At 38.5% G+C, this 17,104-nt stretch overlaps 1 protein-coding gene across 1 annotated transcript in view; it reads right to left on the reverse strand.

Annotated features, from left to right (window-relative positions):
- Window positions 1–14,059: 14,059 nt before the first annotated feature.
- Window positions 14,060–17,104, reverse strand: part of HADHA (hydroxyacyl-CoA dehydrogenase trifunctional multienzyme complex subunit alpha) — a 45,015-nt gene continuing 41,970 nt past the window's right edge. Inside the window, exons 17-20 of the mRNA XM_053709480.1 lie at window positions 16,390–16,585; window positions 16,050–16,164; window positions 14,758–14,903; window positions 14,060–14,564 (exon numbers count right to left, since the gene is read on the reverse strand). Coding sequence (XP_053565455.1) covers window positions 14,419–14,564; window positions 14,758–14,903; window positions 16,050–16,164; window positions 16,390–16,585 — 603 coding nt within the window. The 3' untranslated portion in view covers window positions 14,060–14,418. The remainder of the gene's footprint in view (window positions 14,565–14,757; window positions 14,904–16,049; window positions 16,165–16,389; window positions 16,586–17,104) is intronic.

Consider the following 17,104-nt stretch of genomic DNA (forward strand, 5'->3'; position numbering starts at 1 on the left):
CTAATTATTTCATATGAACAGATTGTGCCGTATAGGAGTAAATAACAATAAAACTGCAAATACATACTGTGTCCTCATCAACCTTTACAAAAGGAATAATAAGTCTATATATATGCAAGGTGGAGTCATTTTTATTATTAAAAGATAAACTAACACTATACTGTAGTTAGTTGTTTATCTTCACACAGATACTCAATTCTGGATTCCAAATGAATTTGTTTAACAGTTCCCAAATAATACTCAGATTGTTGTCAATGAGTTTATACACAAGTAATTCCTTTTAAATTCCACATGACCCTTCAGGTTCAGCTATAAGCAACTGACACCCGCTTAACACTGTCACCTTTAGTTCAAGCCAAACCCGAACAATCTTGTGCAGTGCATAGCAATATTTGTTTTTGCAGTACACTCTATGTATAATAGTATATAAACATATACTCTCACTGTAGTGTCCTTACATAGCACATAAAGAAACCAACGCTCTTTCACACACACACACTCACACATTCAAAAACACACTCACTTTCACACACACACACACACACACACACACAAAGAAACTTACACACACACAAAGACACTTACACAAACTCTCACATACAAAGACACTTACACTCACACACAGACACAAATACATTTACACACACAGACACAAAGACACACAGACACTCTCACACATAAAGACACTTACACAGACACAAAGACACTCACACACACACATGCAAGAGAGAAATAACTATGCATGTGCAGTATGTTGCAAATGCATAATGTCACATTTCCGGCTGTGGCTGTTTTCCACCAGCCTCTCCGGGCCTGGCTCCACGTCAAACCCAGACACACAAATGTAAACCGAACGGCCCAGGACAGGACAGGTGGCAACCCTACACCCGCAGGTTTCCCATGTGACCATGGAAAATCTGTAGAATATTTTTTTGGGGGTTGGGCAGACCATAATTAATAAATAAATACATTAAATGTTCTGATAATCATAATTATTCGAGTAGACAAATACTCAAACATATACAGTATATGCAAAGCACCCACCTCAGGGCTCATTTCCATTGAGGTGGTAAAGTTTGGAAACCAGTAGTAAAAACATTTATCTCCATTAAAGTCGATGGAGAATTTTTATGTTACCACCAGTTTCCAAAACGTTACTACCCCAATGAGAAATAGCCCTTATTTGTTAAAGAGACATTTAACCTTTTCAGTACCAAAGGTTTAAAGAAAATATATACATAAAATATAGATAAGCGCACAGGGGGTGCACCTAGTGCAGTGAGTTTTAAACTTTCTATCCGTGAAAGTAAAAAAGGAAACACACTCACGTGGTCCCACCTCAAATGTATGAGGTATGTGTCAAGCCCTTATAATCCGGTTACAGCTGATCCTCCTTAGAAGACCACTCTCTCGGAATCCAGGTGTCCCTTCAGATGCGTTAGAAGCAGAGTATATAAACGGAGGCAGCAGAACTTGATTTGTCTAATTCCGTTACATGGAATTAGACAAACCAAGTTCTGACACCTCAGTTTATTAAGAAGGCTTTCAGAGCCTCTGTTCCTAAGGGTTTATATACTCTGCTCCTAACTCATTTGAAGGGACACCTGGATCCAGAGAAAGTGCACTTCTAAGGAGGATCAGCTGTAACCGGATTACAAGGGCTTGACACATACCTCATACGTTTGAGGTGGGACCATGTGAGTGTGTTTCCTTTTTTTACTTTCACGGATAGAAAGTTCATAACTCACTGCACTAGGTGTGCGCTTGTCTGTCTTCTTTTCTGTAGAATTCGTGGGGAGGTAAATTTTTGTGAGGACTGAGCTGCACATTGTGGGGATTCAGTGGAACTGTTCTAAGGGATACCTACTAGTCATTCTCTCACACGGACTGCCTTTTTCTGTATTCATTGACCATATCTACAACGAATAATCTGACATTTTATTAACCAATGGAGGTGTAAAAAAAAACAGTATTCCTGGATCTGCTTGCAGATTGTTATTACTCTCTGGCTGCTTGTATAGACATTTATTTTATTGTATTAGTTACACATTAGTACCACGTACAGTTTATTTGGTTACTAGCGCTGTTTCTCTCTCTCTCTCTCTCTCTCTCTCTCTCTATATATATATATTATTTCTTTTTTCTAGTGCCAATTCTGCTTTAATTTTAAGCTTTTCTTTAACTACATTTTGTTTTCGGTGTTAGATATGATGCAGTAAATCATTCCCATATTATACAGTATTTATTTATCACCTTTAAAGTAAATTTTTTTTAAAAAATGTCCTAGTTCCCCTGAATATTCCAGCACTAATATCTAGGTATTCATATTTTTACAGCGAATACTAACAAAAAAATACCAAGAGCGCAAAATAATTTTCTCTACTTGCTAAACACAAATTGATCATTACTTGGTTGACAAACTTCACCACAGACATAAATGTAAATGCTTTCTAAACATGAAAAACAAACGGATACCTATAGGGATATCCTAAAAAGGGTGCGCATCAAAATCATGCAAAAGCATCAAACAAAATAGGTTGAAATAATAAATCAAGCAGCGTCAAGTGGCAAAAACAAATTGTGTTAGGCACATCAAAGTCAGCGTTGACTCAAAAACAAACACCAGTTCCTTGTGTGTTAATAAAGTCCAAAATAACAGCTGGGGAACGATGACCAGTGATCCAATTGTATTACAGAAAAACAGGCTGCTCCACTGTGTTGGGTGATCTGTAGAAATGAAGAAAAGATAAAGGGGTGCCTCAGTGTATTTCATACAACTGATGTGTAGGATTAAAAGTAAAAAGGTCACCAGAACAAGTTGCACTGTGCTGTGACCGGTGCTCATGAGCAGGCTAGCACTTTTCAGCGGCTAGTACACTGACAAGTGATGACAAGCTGCGGTCCGGGAGAGACTCCAGCGGTACTTGGTTCACCAACGGACAGATGAAGAAATAATCAGTACGATTTGGAATCAATACTGAACTAGGTCAGTATAAAAACAACTTCCAGAAGAAAAGTTTAACAACAACTATTTCCTTACAACACGTTTCTCAACCAAATTCTCTGGTCGTTTCATCAGGCAATAAAAACGGGTAAAAGCAATCATAATTAACATCTTTACATACACATGGTATGAATAATATAGGTTGTGTGTTTAAAAAGAACCAATAGGCTCACATTAAATCTATTACATGTATTTTTTGTTTACATAGTATCAACGGACAAATTGAAACACGAATATTACACTCAATCGGTCTTTTGTAGTTTGTTTACATTGTATCGGGTTGAAATAAATCTATTGCACTAGATACATGCTGCGTGACAGAGTTCTTTATCTATACAATTTTTTATATTATAAAAAAAAAAAAAAAAAAAATACAATCTATTTGTTGACTAGCAAACCATAATAAATTCTAAACGGTTAGCATGTTCATTAGCATATACTCAAATCACAAAATAAAACATATGTGGATAGTCTGTAAACATATAACCAGTGAAGGTGCATTCTCTACGGGCATGCAAGACCATCACTATATAGTGTGATTGCATCTTTCAACCTCAAGGAAGAAATCGCTGTACCATTAAAAACGATCTATTAAAAAACTCTAGGAAAAATTAAGGACTGTGGAGTGGATTCTTGCAGGTTAGATTTATACTCTCCAAAAAAGAGAATATAAGGGCAAAGGAATATATGTTTGTATACTATGTAAACAAAAACCACATGTAATAGATTTAATGTGAGCTTATTGGTTCTTTTTAAAACACACAACTTCCTGTCTTATTCATACCATGTGTATTTAAAGATGTTAATTATGATTGCTTTTATCCGTTTTTATACTGCCTGATGAAACGACCAGAGAATTCGGTCGAGAAATATGTTGTAAGGAAATAGTTGTTTTTAAACTCTTCTTCTGGAAGTTGTTTTTATACTGACTTAGTTCAGTATTGGTTCCAAATCGTGCTGATTATTTCTTCATCTGTCCGTTGGTGAACCATGTACCGCTGGAGTCTCTCCCGGACCGCAGCTTGTCACTTGTCAGTGTACTAGCTGCTGACTAGTGCTAGCCTGCTCTTGAGCACCAGTCACAGCACAGTGCAACTTGTTCTGGTGAGATTTTTACTTTTAATCCTACACATCAGTTGTATGAAATACACTATGAGGCGCCCTTTGCTTTCTAAACATGCGCAACATAAATTATGTAAAAGTCCACACAGGTCTTCATCCATAAAAATAACATTCTGGGAATCTGCCTTAAATTTGTATTTATTTCAATAGAACAATTCTTTTGTTTTCATTCCTGACACTTTATTTTTGCCATATTAAGGGAACGATTTATTAAAGGTTCCGTCTACAGGCTCGCCGAAAGTTAAAGGGACAGTCAACTCCAAAATGTTTATTGTCTAAAAATATAGATAATCCCTTTATTTCCCATTCCCCAGTTTTGCAAAGTTAACATGGTTATATCAATATACTTTTTACGTCTGTGATCACCTTGTATCTAAGGCTCTTCTGACAGCCCCCTGACCACATGACTTTATTATCTATTGACTTGCAATTAGTGCTGTGTTGTGCACAACTCCAGGAGAGAACACAAAGTTATCTATATTGCCCACATGAACTAGCAGTATCTGGTTGTGAAAAGCTAATAAAAAGCATGTGATAAGAGGCTATCTTTAATGGCTTAGAAACGAGCAGAAATGTATTGATTTAAAGGTTATAAAGTATATTAATATAACAATGTTTGTTGTGCAAAGCTGGGGAATGAGTAGTAAAGGTGTTATCTATCTTTTCAAACAATAACAATTTTGGTGTTGACTGTGCTTTTAAGAAGCAGCGGTGATCAGATTGCTGGTTAACCACTTCGCCACTAGTTAAGTAGCGTATCTCAATATCCCCAGGACTAGCCGTAGTGTGCAAGGATAAATGTGGAGACGTTATGCCAGGCAGACAGGGGCAAATATGTACATCCTTGTCTGACAGACTTTGTTGAATCTGGCCCTAAGTACATATTAGTAAGTGAACGCAAAAAAAAAAAGTTGGTATTTAGAAGGTCCCATCCCTTCTGAGTATACACATACCAAACATGTACATATTGGCTTAATCCAATAGATAGCACAGCCCACAAATAGGCAACATTGTCTCAGGCCTGTGCTAGAATGACATTTTAATGACTGAGACCAGAGTTTAAGAACCCCAGACCCAATTTAACTCTATAAAAGTTTATATTTCGCAAAGGTACACACCTTAGGGAATATTACATTTCACAACAGACCTTTGTCCATGGAAAAACTTGCCCAGGAATTAGCTTAGAATTGTGGTCTAGAAAACATAATTTATGTAAGAACTTACCTGATAAATTCATTTCTTTCATATTAGCAAGAGTCCATGAGCTAGTGACGTATGGGATATACATTCCTACCAGGAGGAGCAAAGTTTCCCAAACCTCAAAATGCCTATAAATACACCCCTCACCACACCCACAAATCAGTTTAACGAATAGCCAAGAAGTGGGGTGATAAGAAAAAAGTGCGAAAGCATAAAAAATAAGGAATTGGAATAATTGTGCTTTATACAAAATCATACCACCACAAAAAAGGGCGGGCCTCATGGACTCTTGCTAATATGAAAGAAATGAATTTATCAGGTAAGTTCTTACATAAATTATGTTTTCTTTCATGTAATTAGCAAGAGTCCATGAGCTAGTGACGTATGGGATAATGACTACCCAAGATGTGGATCTTTCCACGCAAGAGTCACTAGAGAGCGAGGGATAAAATAAAGACAGCCAATTCCTGCTGAAAATAATCCACACCCAAAATAAAGTTTAATGAAAACATAAGCAGAAGATTCAAACTGAAACCGCTGCCTGAAGTACTTTTCTACCAAAAACTGCTTCAGAAGAAGAAAACACATCAAAATGGTAGAATTTAGTAAAAGTATGCAAAGAGGACCAAGTTGCTGCTTTGCAAATCTGATCAACTGAAGCTTCATTCCTAAACGCCCAGGAAGTAGAAACTGACCTAGTAGAATGAGCTGTTATCCTTTGAGGCAGAGTTTTACCCGACTCAACATAGGCATGATGAATTAAAGATTTCAACCAAGATGCAAAAGAAATGGCAGAAGCTTTCTGGCCTTTTCTAGAACCGGAAAAAATGACAAATAGACTAGAAGTCTTTCGGAAAGACTTAGTAGCTTCAACATAATATTTCATAACCACAATTTCTCTACTAATGTTGTTGGAATTCACAACCTTAGGTAAAAATTCAAAAGAAGTTCGCAACACCGCCTTATCCTGATGAAAAATCAGAAAAGGAGACTCACAAGAAAGAGCAGATAATTCTGAGACTCTTCTGGCAGAAGAGATGGCCAAAAGGAACAAAACTTTCCAAGAAAGTAATTAATGTCCAATGAATGCATAGGTTCAAAAGGAGGAGCTTGAAGAGCCCCCAGAACCAAATTCAAACTCCAAGGAGGAGAAATTGACTTAATGACAGGTTTTATACGAACCAAAGCTTGTACAAAACAATGAATATCAGGAAGATTAGCAATCTTTCTGTGAAAAAGAACAGAAAGAGCAGAGATTTGTCCTTTCAAGGAACTTGCGGACAAACCTTTATCTAAACCATCCTGAAGAAACTGTAAAATTCTCGGAATTCTAAAAGAATGCCAAGAAAAATGATGAGAAAGACACCAAGAAATATAAGTCTTCCAGACTCTATAATATATCTCTCTAGATACAGATTTACGAGCCTGTAACATAGTATTAATCACCGAGGCAGAGAAACCTCTTTGACCAAGAATCAAGCGTTCAATCTCCATACCTTTAAATTTAAGGATTTGAGATCCTGATGGAAAAAAGGACCTTGCGACAGAAGGTCTGGTCTTAACGGAAGAGTCCACGGTTGGCAAGAGGCCATCCGGACAAGATCCGCATACCAAAACCTGTGAGGCCATGCCGGAGCTACCAGCAGAACAAACGAGCATTCCTTCAGAATCTTGGAGATTACTCTTGGAAGAAGAACTAGAGGCGGAAAGATATAGGCAGGATGATACTTCCAAGGAAGTGATAATGCATCCGCTGCCTCTGCCTGAGGATCTGGACAGATACCTGGGAAGTTTCTTGTTTAGATGAGAAGCCATCAGATCTATTTCTGGAAGTTCCTACATTTGAACAATCTGAAGAAATACCTCTGGGTGAAGAGACCATTCGCCCGGATGCAACGTTTGGCGACTGAGATAATCCGCTTCCCAATTGTCTATACCTGGGATATGAACCGCAGAAATTAGACAGGAGCTGGATTCCGCCCAAACCAGAATTCGAGATACTTCTTTCATAGCCAGAGGACTGTGAGTCCCTCCTTGATGATTGATGTATGCCACAGTTGTGACATTGTCTGTCTGAAAACAAATGAACGATTCTCTCTTCAGAAGAGGCCAAGACTGAAGAGCTCTGAAAATTGCACGGAGTTCCAAAATATTGATCGGTAATCTCACCTCCTGAGATTCCCAAACCCCTTGTGCCGTCAGAGATCCCCACACAGCTCCCCAACCTGTGAGACTTGCATCTGTTGAAATTACAGTCCAGGTCGGAAGAACAAAAGAAGCCCCCTGAATTAAACGATGGTGATCTGTCCACCACGTCAGAGAGTGTCGTACAATCGGTTTTAAAGATATTAATTGAGATATCTTTGTGTAATCCCTGCACCATTGATTCAGCATACAGAGCTGAAGAGGTCGCATGTGAAAACGAGCAAAGGGGATCGCGTCCGATGCAGCAGTCATAAGACCTAGAATTTCCATGCATAAGGCTACCGAAGGGAATGATTGTGACTGAAGGTTTCGACAAGCTGAAATCAATTTTATACGTCTCTTGTCTGTCAAAGACAGAGTCATGGACACTGAATCTATCTGGAAACCCAAAAAGGTTACCCTTGTCTGAGGAATCAATGAACTTTTTAGTGAATTGATCCTCCAACCATGATCTTGAAGAAACAACACAAGTCGATTCGTATGAGATTCTGCTAAATGTAAAGACTGAGCAAGTACCAAGATATCGTCCAAATAAGGAAATACCACAATACCCTGTTCTCTGATTACCGACAGAAGGGCACCGAGAACCTTTGTAAAAATTCTTGGAGCTGTTGCTAGGCCAAACGGCAGAGCCACAAACTGGTAATGCTTGTCCAGGAAAGAGAATCTCAGAAACTGATAGTGAGCTGGATGAATCGGAATATGCAGATATGCATCCTGTAAATCTATTGTAGACATATAATGCCCTTGCTGAACAAAAGGCAGGATAGTCCTTACAGTTACCATTTTGAATGTTAGTATCCTTACATAACGATTCAATCTTTTTAGAACCAGAACTGGTCTGAAGGAATTCTCCTTCTTTGGTACAATGAAGAGATTCGAATAAAACCTTAGCCCCTGTTCCAGAACTGGAACTGGCATAATTACTCCAGCCAACTCTAGATCTGAAACACATTTCAGAAATGCTTGAGCTTTCGCTGGGTTTACTGGGACACGGGAAAGAAAAAATCTCTTTGCAGGAGGTCTTATCTTGAAACCAATTCTGTACCCTTCTGAAACAATGTTCTGAATCCAAAGATTGTGAACAGAATCGATCCAAATTTCTTTGAAAAAACGTAATCTGCCCCCTACCAGCTGAGCTGGAATGAGGGCCACACCTTCATGTGGACTTAGAAGCTGGCTTTGCTTTTCTAGAAGGCTTGGATTTATTCCAGACTGGAGATGGTTTCCAAACTGAAACTGCTCCTGAGGATGAAGGATCAGGCTTTTGTTCTTTGTTGAAACAAAAGGAACGAACACGATTATTAGCCCTGTTTTTACCCTTCGATTTTTTATCCTGCGGTAAAAAAGTTCCTTTCCCACCAGTAACAGTTGAGATAATAGAATCCAACTGAGAACCAAATAATTTATTACCCTGGAAAGAAAGGGAAAGTAGAGTCGATTTAGAAGACATATCAGCATTCCAAGTTTTAAGCCATAAAGCTCTTCTAGCTAAAATAGCTAGAGACATAAACCTGACATCAACTCTGATAATATCAAAAATGTCATCACAGATAAAATTATTAGCATGTTGAAGCATAATAATAATGTTATGAGAATCATGATCTGTTACTTGTTGCGCTAAAGTTTCCAACCAAAAAGTTGAAGCTGCAGCAACATCCGCCAAAGATATAGCAGGTCTAAGAAGATTACCTGAAGACAAATAAGCTTTTCTTAGAAAGGATTCAATTTTCCTATCTAGAGGATCCTTAAAGGAAGTACCATCTGCCGTAGGAATAGTAGTACGTTTAGCAAGGGTAGAAATAGCCCCGTCAACTTTAGGGATTTTGTCCCAAAACTCTAATCTGTCGGACGGCACAGGATATAATTGCTTAAAACGTTTAGAAGGAGAAAATGAATTACCCAAATTATTCCATTCTCTGGAAATTACTTCAGAAATAGCACCTGGAACAGGAAAAACTTCTGGAATAACTACAGGAGATTTAAAGACCTTGTCTAAACGTTTAGATTTAGTATCAAGAGGACCAGAATCCTCAATTTCTAATGCAATTAGGACTTCTTTAAGTAAAGAACGAATAAATCCCATTTTAAATAAATATGAAGATTTATCAGCATCAACCTCTGAGACAGAGTCCTCTGAACCAGAAGAATCATTAGAATCAGAATGATGATGTTCATTTAAAAATTCATCTGGATAAAGAGAAGTTTTAAAAGATTTTTTTATGTTTACTAGAAGGAGGAATAACAGACATAGCCTTCTTAATGGATTCAGAAAAAAAATCTCTTATGTTATCAGGAACACTCTGAACATTAGATGTTGAGGGAACTGCAACAGGTAATGGTACTTTACTAAAGGAAATATTTTCTGCATTAACAAGTTTGTCATGACATTTAATACAAACAACAGCTGGAGGAACAACTACCAAAAGTTTACAGCAGATACACTTAGCTTTGGTAGTTCCAGCACCAGGCAGCGATTTTCCTGAAGTTTCTTCTGACTCAGATGCAACGTGAGACATCTTGCAATATGTAAGAGAAAAAACAACATATTAAGCAAAATTGATCAAATTCCTTAAATGGCAGTTTCAGGAATGGGAAAAAATGCCAAAGAACAAGCTTCTAGCAACCAGAAGCAATGAAAAATGAGACTTAAATAATGTGGAGACAAAAGCGACGCCCATATTTTTTTTAGCGCCAAATAAGACGCCCACATTATTTGGCGCCTAAATGCTTTTGGCGCCAAAAATGACGCCACATCCGGAACGCCGACATTTTTGGCTCAAAAGAACGTAAAAAAATGACGCAACTTCCGGCAACACGTATGACGCCGGAAACGGTAAAGATTTTTTGCGCCAAAAAAGTCTGTGCCAAGAATGACGCAATAAAATGAAGCATTTTCAGCCCCCGCGAGCCTAACAGCCCACAGGGAAAAAGTCAAATTTTAAGGTAAGAAAAAATGATTGATTCAAATGCATTATCCCAAATATGAAACTGACTGTCTGAAAAAAAGGAATGTTGAACATCCTGAGTCAAGGCAAATAAATGTTTGAATACATATATTTAGAACTTAATAAAAAAGTGCCCAACCATAGCTTTAGAGTGTCACAGAAAATAAGACTTACTTACCCCAGAACACTCATCTACATGTTTGTAGAAAGCCAAACCAGTACTGAAACGAAAATCAGCAGAGGTAATGGTATATATAAGAGTATATCGTCAATCTGAAAATGGAGGTAAGAGATGAATCTCTACGACCGATAACAGAGAACCTATGAAATAGACCCCATAGAAAGAGATCATTGAATTCAAACAGGCAATACTCTCTTCACATCCCTCTGACATTCACTGCACGCTGAGAGGAAAACCGGGCTCCAACCTGCTGCGGAGCGCATATCAACGTAGAATCTAGCACAAACTTACTTCACCACCTCCATAGGAGGCAAAGTTTGTAAAACTGATTTGTGGGTGTGGTGAGGGGTGTATTTGTAGGCATTTTGAGGTTTGGGAAACTTTGCCCCTCCTGGTAGGAATGTATATCCCATACGTCACTAGCTCATGGACTCTTGCTAATTACATGAAAGAAATGTTTTTTCTTCTTCCAGATTCTCTACAGGAATTAGGATAGGAAGCGGTAATTAGTAAAAAAAACAAACAAAACTAAAATGGGGTCAAATAAGAATGTCCCATAACACCTGATTAAATAGATACTCAGTATGTGTAGGTTTTCTAACGCCATGGCTAGCACATGCCTCACACCTGCTCATGCATGACAGTCTCACAACAGAAGTAAAAAACATGCCATCCTTTATTTACCAGGGATAAACTACCAATTTAACTACATAAATGTATTTCAGAAAAAGGAAACCCCTCAAAGGGATTACAAAAATGCTAGTATTTACCATAACTAAAAATAAACTGGACTTTGTAATGAGTTTGTACAAAAATAGTGCTAAACTCACCCTTCCCTTGCTACAGTCAGCGGCTACGACCGCCTACAGCACAGCGCTTTTTCTTAACAAGATAACGTTTCCACCTCTAAATCAATAGCTGTGCTTGTCATCTGACAGTGTTCTGTATGCTCACATGGCTATTGGTTTAGAGGTAGAAACATCACCTCCTTGACAAAAGAGCGTTGTGGTCCTTACAGTGTTTGTCACTTACACTGCTAATGCCGCACATTGTAAGTCTGCTGATGACTTGATTGCACTAGTACTTCAATGACACTATCGAGCCTCTCATGGTCACAATCATTTTCATTACCCTAGCATTCATACCACATACAACACTAATATAAATACAATGTCTGTGTGTGCACCTGTAGTAATTATACAAACATTTAGAAAGCCTGGCTTCTAGATTTAAAACAATTGTTTAATACCCTGATTACACATTTTTCATCAACCCCCTCTTTGTTACTAGTTAGGAGTTATAGTTTTAGATGTAATTTTTGCTAAGACACACACAGTTCCTGAGCCTTACTTACGAACACTAAACCAGGCGTCTAACGAATTAGTAAACAGCCATTTTTACAATTAACATGCAACAGTAAGAGAGACAAGTCACCTCTAATTTGAGATCAGAGATGCTAGTGTTTCTAATTAGGGGCCAGTGGCCACCAATTCATTAGACAACTAGCTTGGAGTAATAAAGTTAGGACGGCTCTGGAACGCACACTCTCAGAAAAAAATATAAAATACATGAGATCAGTAAAGCAAAAAATAAGTAGCCTAAGTGTAAAATTATACTGTGGGGTCAGTTCAGTTTTTCTGTTAAAGGGACACTAAACCCAATTTTTTTTTCTTTCGTGATTCAGATAGAGCATGCAATTTTAAGCAAATTTCCAATTTACTCCTATTATCAAATTTTATTCATTCTCTTGGTATCTTTATTTGATAAGCAAGAATAAGTTTAGATGACGGCCCATTATTGGTGAACAACCTGGGTTGTTCTTGCTGAGTGGTGGATAAATTCACCCACCAAAAAACAAGTGCTGTCAATGGTCTGAACCAAAAATAGGCTAGCTCCTTAGCTTAGATGCTTTGTTTTTCAAATAAAGATAGCAAGAGAGCGAGGAAAAAGATATAAAGGAGTAAATTATAAAGTTGCTTAAAAAAAAATGCATGCTCTATCTCTCTATCATAAAATAAAAAAAATGGGGTTGTGTCCCTTTAAGCTGCAACAACATTCTGCAGGGACATGAACAAAACATACTGTGCAAAACCGATAATGTATTTTGTGCTAATCAGATACAGGAAACAACTCAGAAAAAGCTATAACACCCCCGCCCCCCCCCCCCCCCAAAAAAAAACAACCCAAAAACCCTCCTTTGAGCATCCCAGAACATTCCCTAGTTGAGGTTTCACTTCTTATCTTGCCCATCCCCCAACAAATCATGGTCTCCCTCAGTGGAGTAAGGTAGCAACAGGTAACCCGCAGCGCCCCTGCCGATGATATAGGAACGCAGAAACTGAGTGGGAACTGTAATGTGCAGATGAATCAATGACAATTTTAGTTCTTCTCTGGTCATAAAGCTAATCACCAGTTCCCCAGCAGACTAATGCTATAGATAGCAGCATTTTAGCAGAGCTCTAGGTAACAAACACTGCAGGGACCAGGGAAGTAGTGTCCTATGTTGAACGGAAGGTGTGGTATTTTACCACCTGTTCCAAGGATCAGACGGCATAGGTTACCAGGGGAAAAAAAAACCCCCCACCTTTTATTGACCTTCCCAAACAGTATTTTAGGAGATGACTAATTGTTTTGTTGAGGCTCCAATGCTGTGGACAGCTGAGAGATTGAATTCTGCCCTCTGCAAACTTTGTCCCACAACCCCCCTCCCCCACTAAAGTAAGACATACTCAATCCCCCTACCCACAAGTTTTTGTTTGCTCTGGGCATTAGCAGTCTATATGCCTTAAATATCATTGAGCTATTGCGACGTTTACGGTCCAGCATCCGCCATGATTTTGCGAGCTGTGTAATGTGCCCCACTGAAGACACGTGATGATAATCTCTCATTGTTGGCTACCGAGAACCACGCCTTTGTTGATAAGACCACCACATGGTAAAGAATGTGACAATACTGCATACTATGTTAAAAATAAAAAAGCTTCTCTCACTTTCTCCACTTCCCAGCTCCTTAATTATAGGATGCAGCAAGCAAAACTGCAGTTCCACACAAATAAATGCCCATAACATTTGTCCCAACAATATACTACTTCTACTATATCACACATAAAATAAAGGTACTTGACAGACAAAGGACATGAGACACAGCAGAGTATCTGTCTTCTTTCCATGGACGTACTACTAGGATGAACCTACTGATGGTGTCAAGAACTCGTCTAGTCTGTATAAACATACCATGTCTTGTATACTGCACCCATACGCAGTTTACAAGAAAATAAGCTTCATGCACTTGCTTTTTGTACATTGAGATATTTTGCAAGTGATCTGCACCAAGTGCATTAATAGAAGCTCCCTAGACAACCCAAGGTTTCATGGGAAAAAAAATAAATGCAGACAATATGAAAACAAGAATGTTTTATTGACATTATCCACATTGCTAAGGAATGAATGCACTGCTGGAGCATGGATTAGACTGGTTTCCACAGGTTGGGCCCCAGCCAGTACAGACGCTGAAGTTAGAACGTCTCTCGGACGGCATTAAGTGCAAAATAAATGTCATACAAAAGCTTCAACAGGGCTTGTACCTGGTACACAAGACCAGTTAGAACTAAGGCACGTATGGATCAGTTGTAATGTTAATGATAGTACATTCTGCATTACTGCACGGTAACCTCCATACATTTGTTCATCTCCATGGACCATGCATGTGTCGGCCCTAATTATTATTAGTGCGGTCTTGATAACATAGGGCAGATCATCTAGTGGTGAAACTTCTTGCTGGGGTCATTGGCATGGTCAATCAGCAGCTGGCAGGGTGTGAACTGGCTTCCATACACATTTTCATACTTCCTCATTCTCTCCACTATGCGCTTGGCTCCATACGAGTCGGCATATCTAAATGGACCTAGAAAAGGCAGGTGAGGTGTTACAAAGTTGAACACTGAAATCTGAAGATTAAAGCATAATTTACAGAAAATAGATCATTAAATCACTCTTAACTAAATGTTATATATAGAATTTTTGTTGCCATCTCATTAAGAGCATATGGATTGTACAGTAAATAAATACACACAATGTTAGACATCACACAAGTGTACCTCCAAGGCATGGTGGGAAACCAAGACCAAAGACTGCCCCGATGTCGCCTTCTACTGGGTTACTGAGTATGCCCTCCTGCAGGCACATTACAGCCTCGTTCACAAACCTGGTCACCAGGCGCAGTTGGATGTCCTCATCTGAAGACCTACATTACAAAGAATATGGGATCAGTGACAGAGGTTAATTAACACAATAATCCTCTTATAAAAATTATTATTTCTATATTTTATTTGAAATGTCCTCTGTTTATAAACAGGAACCCCTCCTGGCTGGTGCAGCTGTTAATGAAATCCAGTACGAGAGCGTGATACTTTTATCTTACCAGCATAATCCAGTGGGTTGTGAATAGAGAACAGCCCTATTTAAGCGGGTTTCTTTTGTAAACGGAGGACATTTAGATTTAAAACAAAAATGTAGAAAGCTTATTCAGCTAATAAACTTTATTCTGCATTAGTTACAGAAATAAATGCGGATTATGGCTGCAGACAGTAGCATTCATCTAAGTTTGGTGCCGGATTAATTTAAAATGTGGGACACACAAGTATCTGTGTAAATAGATTTGTATTTCGCACTTTTACACAAAAGAAAAATCAGCACTAAAAACAGGCAAATGTTACCGCCCTTGGCCATATTCGTCATTCATTTCTAGAACAAGTGGCCAATAAAACATTTTTACATGCCTAGTTAATTGTAGAAATACTGCACAATTATGGTTAAACTTTTTTTTTTTTTTTTTACTTCTGTTCTTTTAATTAAAAGAATCAAAATGAATTGAAAATTGTTCTGCATCTCCTAGAGGAGAGAGCGGCATCGCCCCATTTAAGTGACAAATGTCTCATGACCAAACATATTAGGTTCTGTCACAGCCTTCCTATCATTTGTATTAAAGGGAAAGTAAAACATTCATCATCCCAATGGAGCATGCATTTTTAAACATCTTTTTAATTTACTTTGTACTCTTGGTTTCCTTTGTTAAAAAGTATACCTAGGTAGGCTCATAAGCAGCAATGCACTACTGGGAGCTAGCTGTACATATGCCTCGTCACTGACTCGCCCAATGTGCTCAGCTAGCTCCCAGTCGTGCATTGCTTTTCCTTCAACAAGATATATCAAGAGAGAAGCAAATTTGATAATAGAAGTACATTGAAAAGTTGCATGCTCTATCTGAATCATGAGATAAAACCATTTGGGTGTCATGTCCCTTTAAGTGCAATACAAATGCCACAACCGGTTTAGCTCACAAAGAGAGGTTCAGTAAAAAGCTGTGAAATGATACAGTGAAGCAACTTACACTTCAGCCTTGGCCTGCAGCTTGAACTTCTCCAATATCTCCTCTGTCCCAGAGTTCACAGCCCTGTTCTTTGTGCCCGCCTGATACACATAGAAACCCTTTCCGGATTTACGACCTGGTGACCATTAACGAACAATCACTTTTTAAGCAGAGACTTCCTAACTGGGTTTAAAATTTACTAAAGAAAAACCAGACGACACTTTCTTCAATACAAGCAAACAATTTACAAAAAGGTCTATTTACAATGTTGTAGCTACTAATTAAGCAGGAATAGGTAGAGAATAGCCCAGACAGGTTGACGAAAACAATCTGTAATTTTACATAATCCCGATTTCCTCACCCAAATAACCTTTGGCCACCATGGCTTTTAGCAGCTCAATGTTTCCACCTCCAAAACGCTCGCCAAAAGCTTTTCCTAGATCCTCGGCCACATGAGCTGCCACATCAATGCCAACTTCATCAGCCAATGTGGAAGCACCAACAGGAAATCCAAAACCAGTGGACAGGGCGTCCAGCTTCTTGGGATCTACCCCTTCCTATGGTCAGGAAGTAGAAAAACTAAAATCAGGCCAAGAATAACTGCAAGAACCCACTAGATTACAAGGCAGCATTATTACAAATCTAAATGTTAACAAATGAACAAGTGGTGCTTAGAAACAACACATTAACACATCTATAACAATAAAAAAAAGAAAATGTATGCTTACCTGATAAATGTATTTCTTTTGACACGATAAGTCCACGGACCATCTTAATTACTAATGGGATATTCACCTCCTGGTCAGCAGGAGGAGGCAAAGAGCACCACAGCAGAGCTGTTAAATAGCTCCTCCCTTCCCTCCCACTCCAGTCATTCGACCGAAGTTAGGAAGAGACAAGGTGCAGGGGTGTCTGAAGTTTACAATAACCCACAACCTGTCTAAAAGAACAGGTCGGGCCGTGGACTCATTGTGTCAAAAAAGAAATAAATTTATCAGGTAAGCATAAATTTTCTTTAAGACACGATGAGCCCATGGATCATCTGAATTAAAAAATTACTCAATACCCAAGCTAGA

The sequence above is a fragment of the Bombina bombina genome, chromosome 4 (genome assembly GCF_027579735.1).
Source record: "Bombina bombina isolate aBomBom1 chromosome 4, aBomBom1.pri, whole genome shotgun sequence".
NCBI classification, from domain to species: Eukaryota; Metazoa; Chordata; class Amphibia; order Anura; family Bombinatoridae; genus Bombina; species Bombina bombina.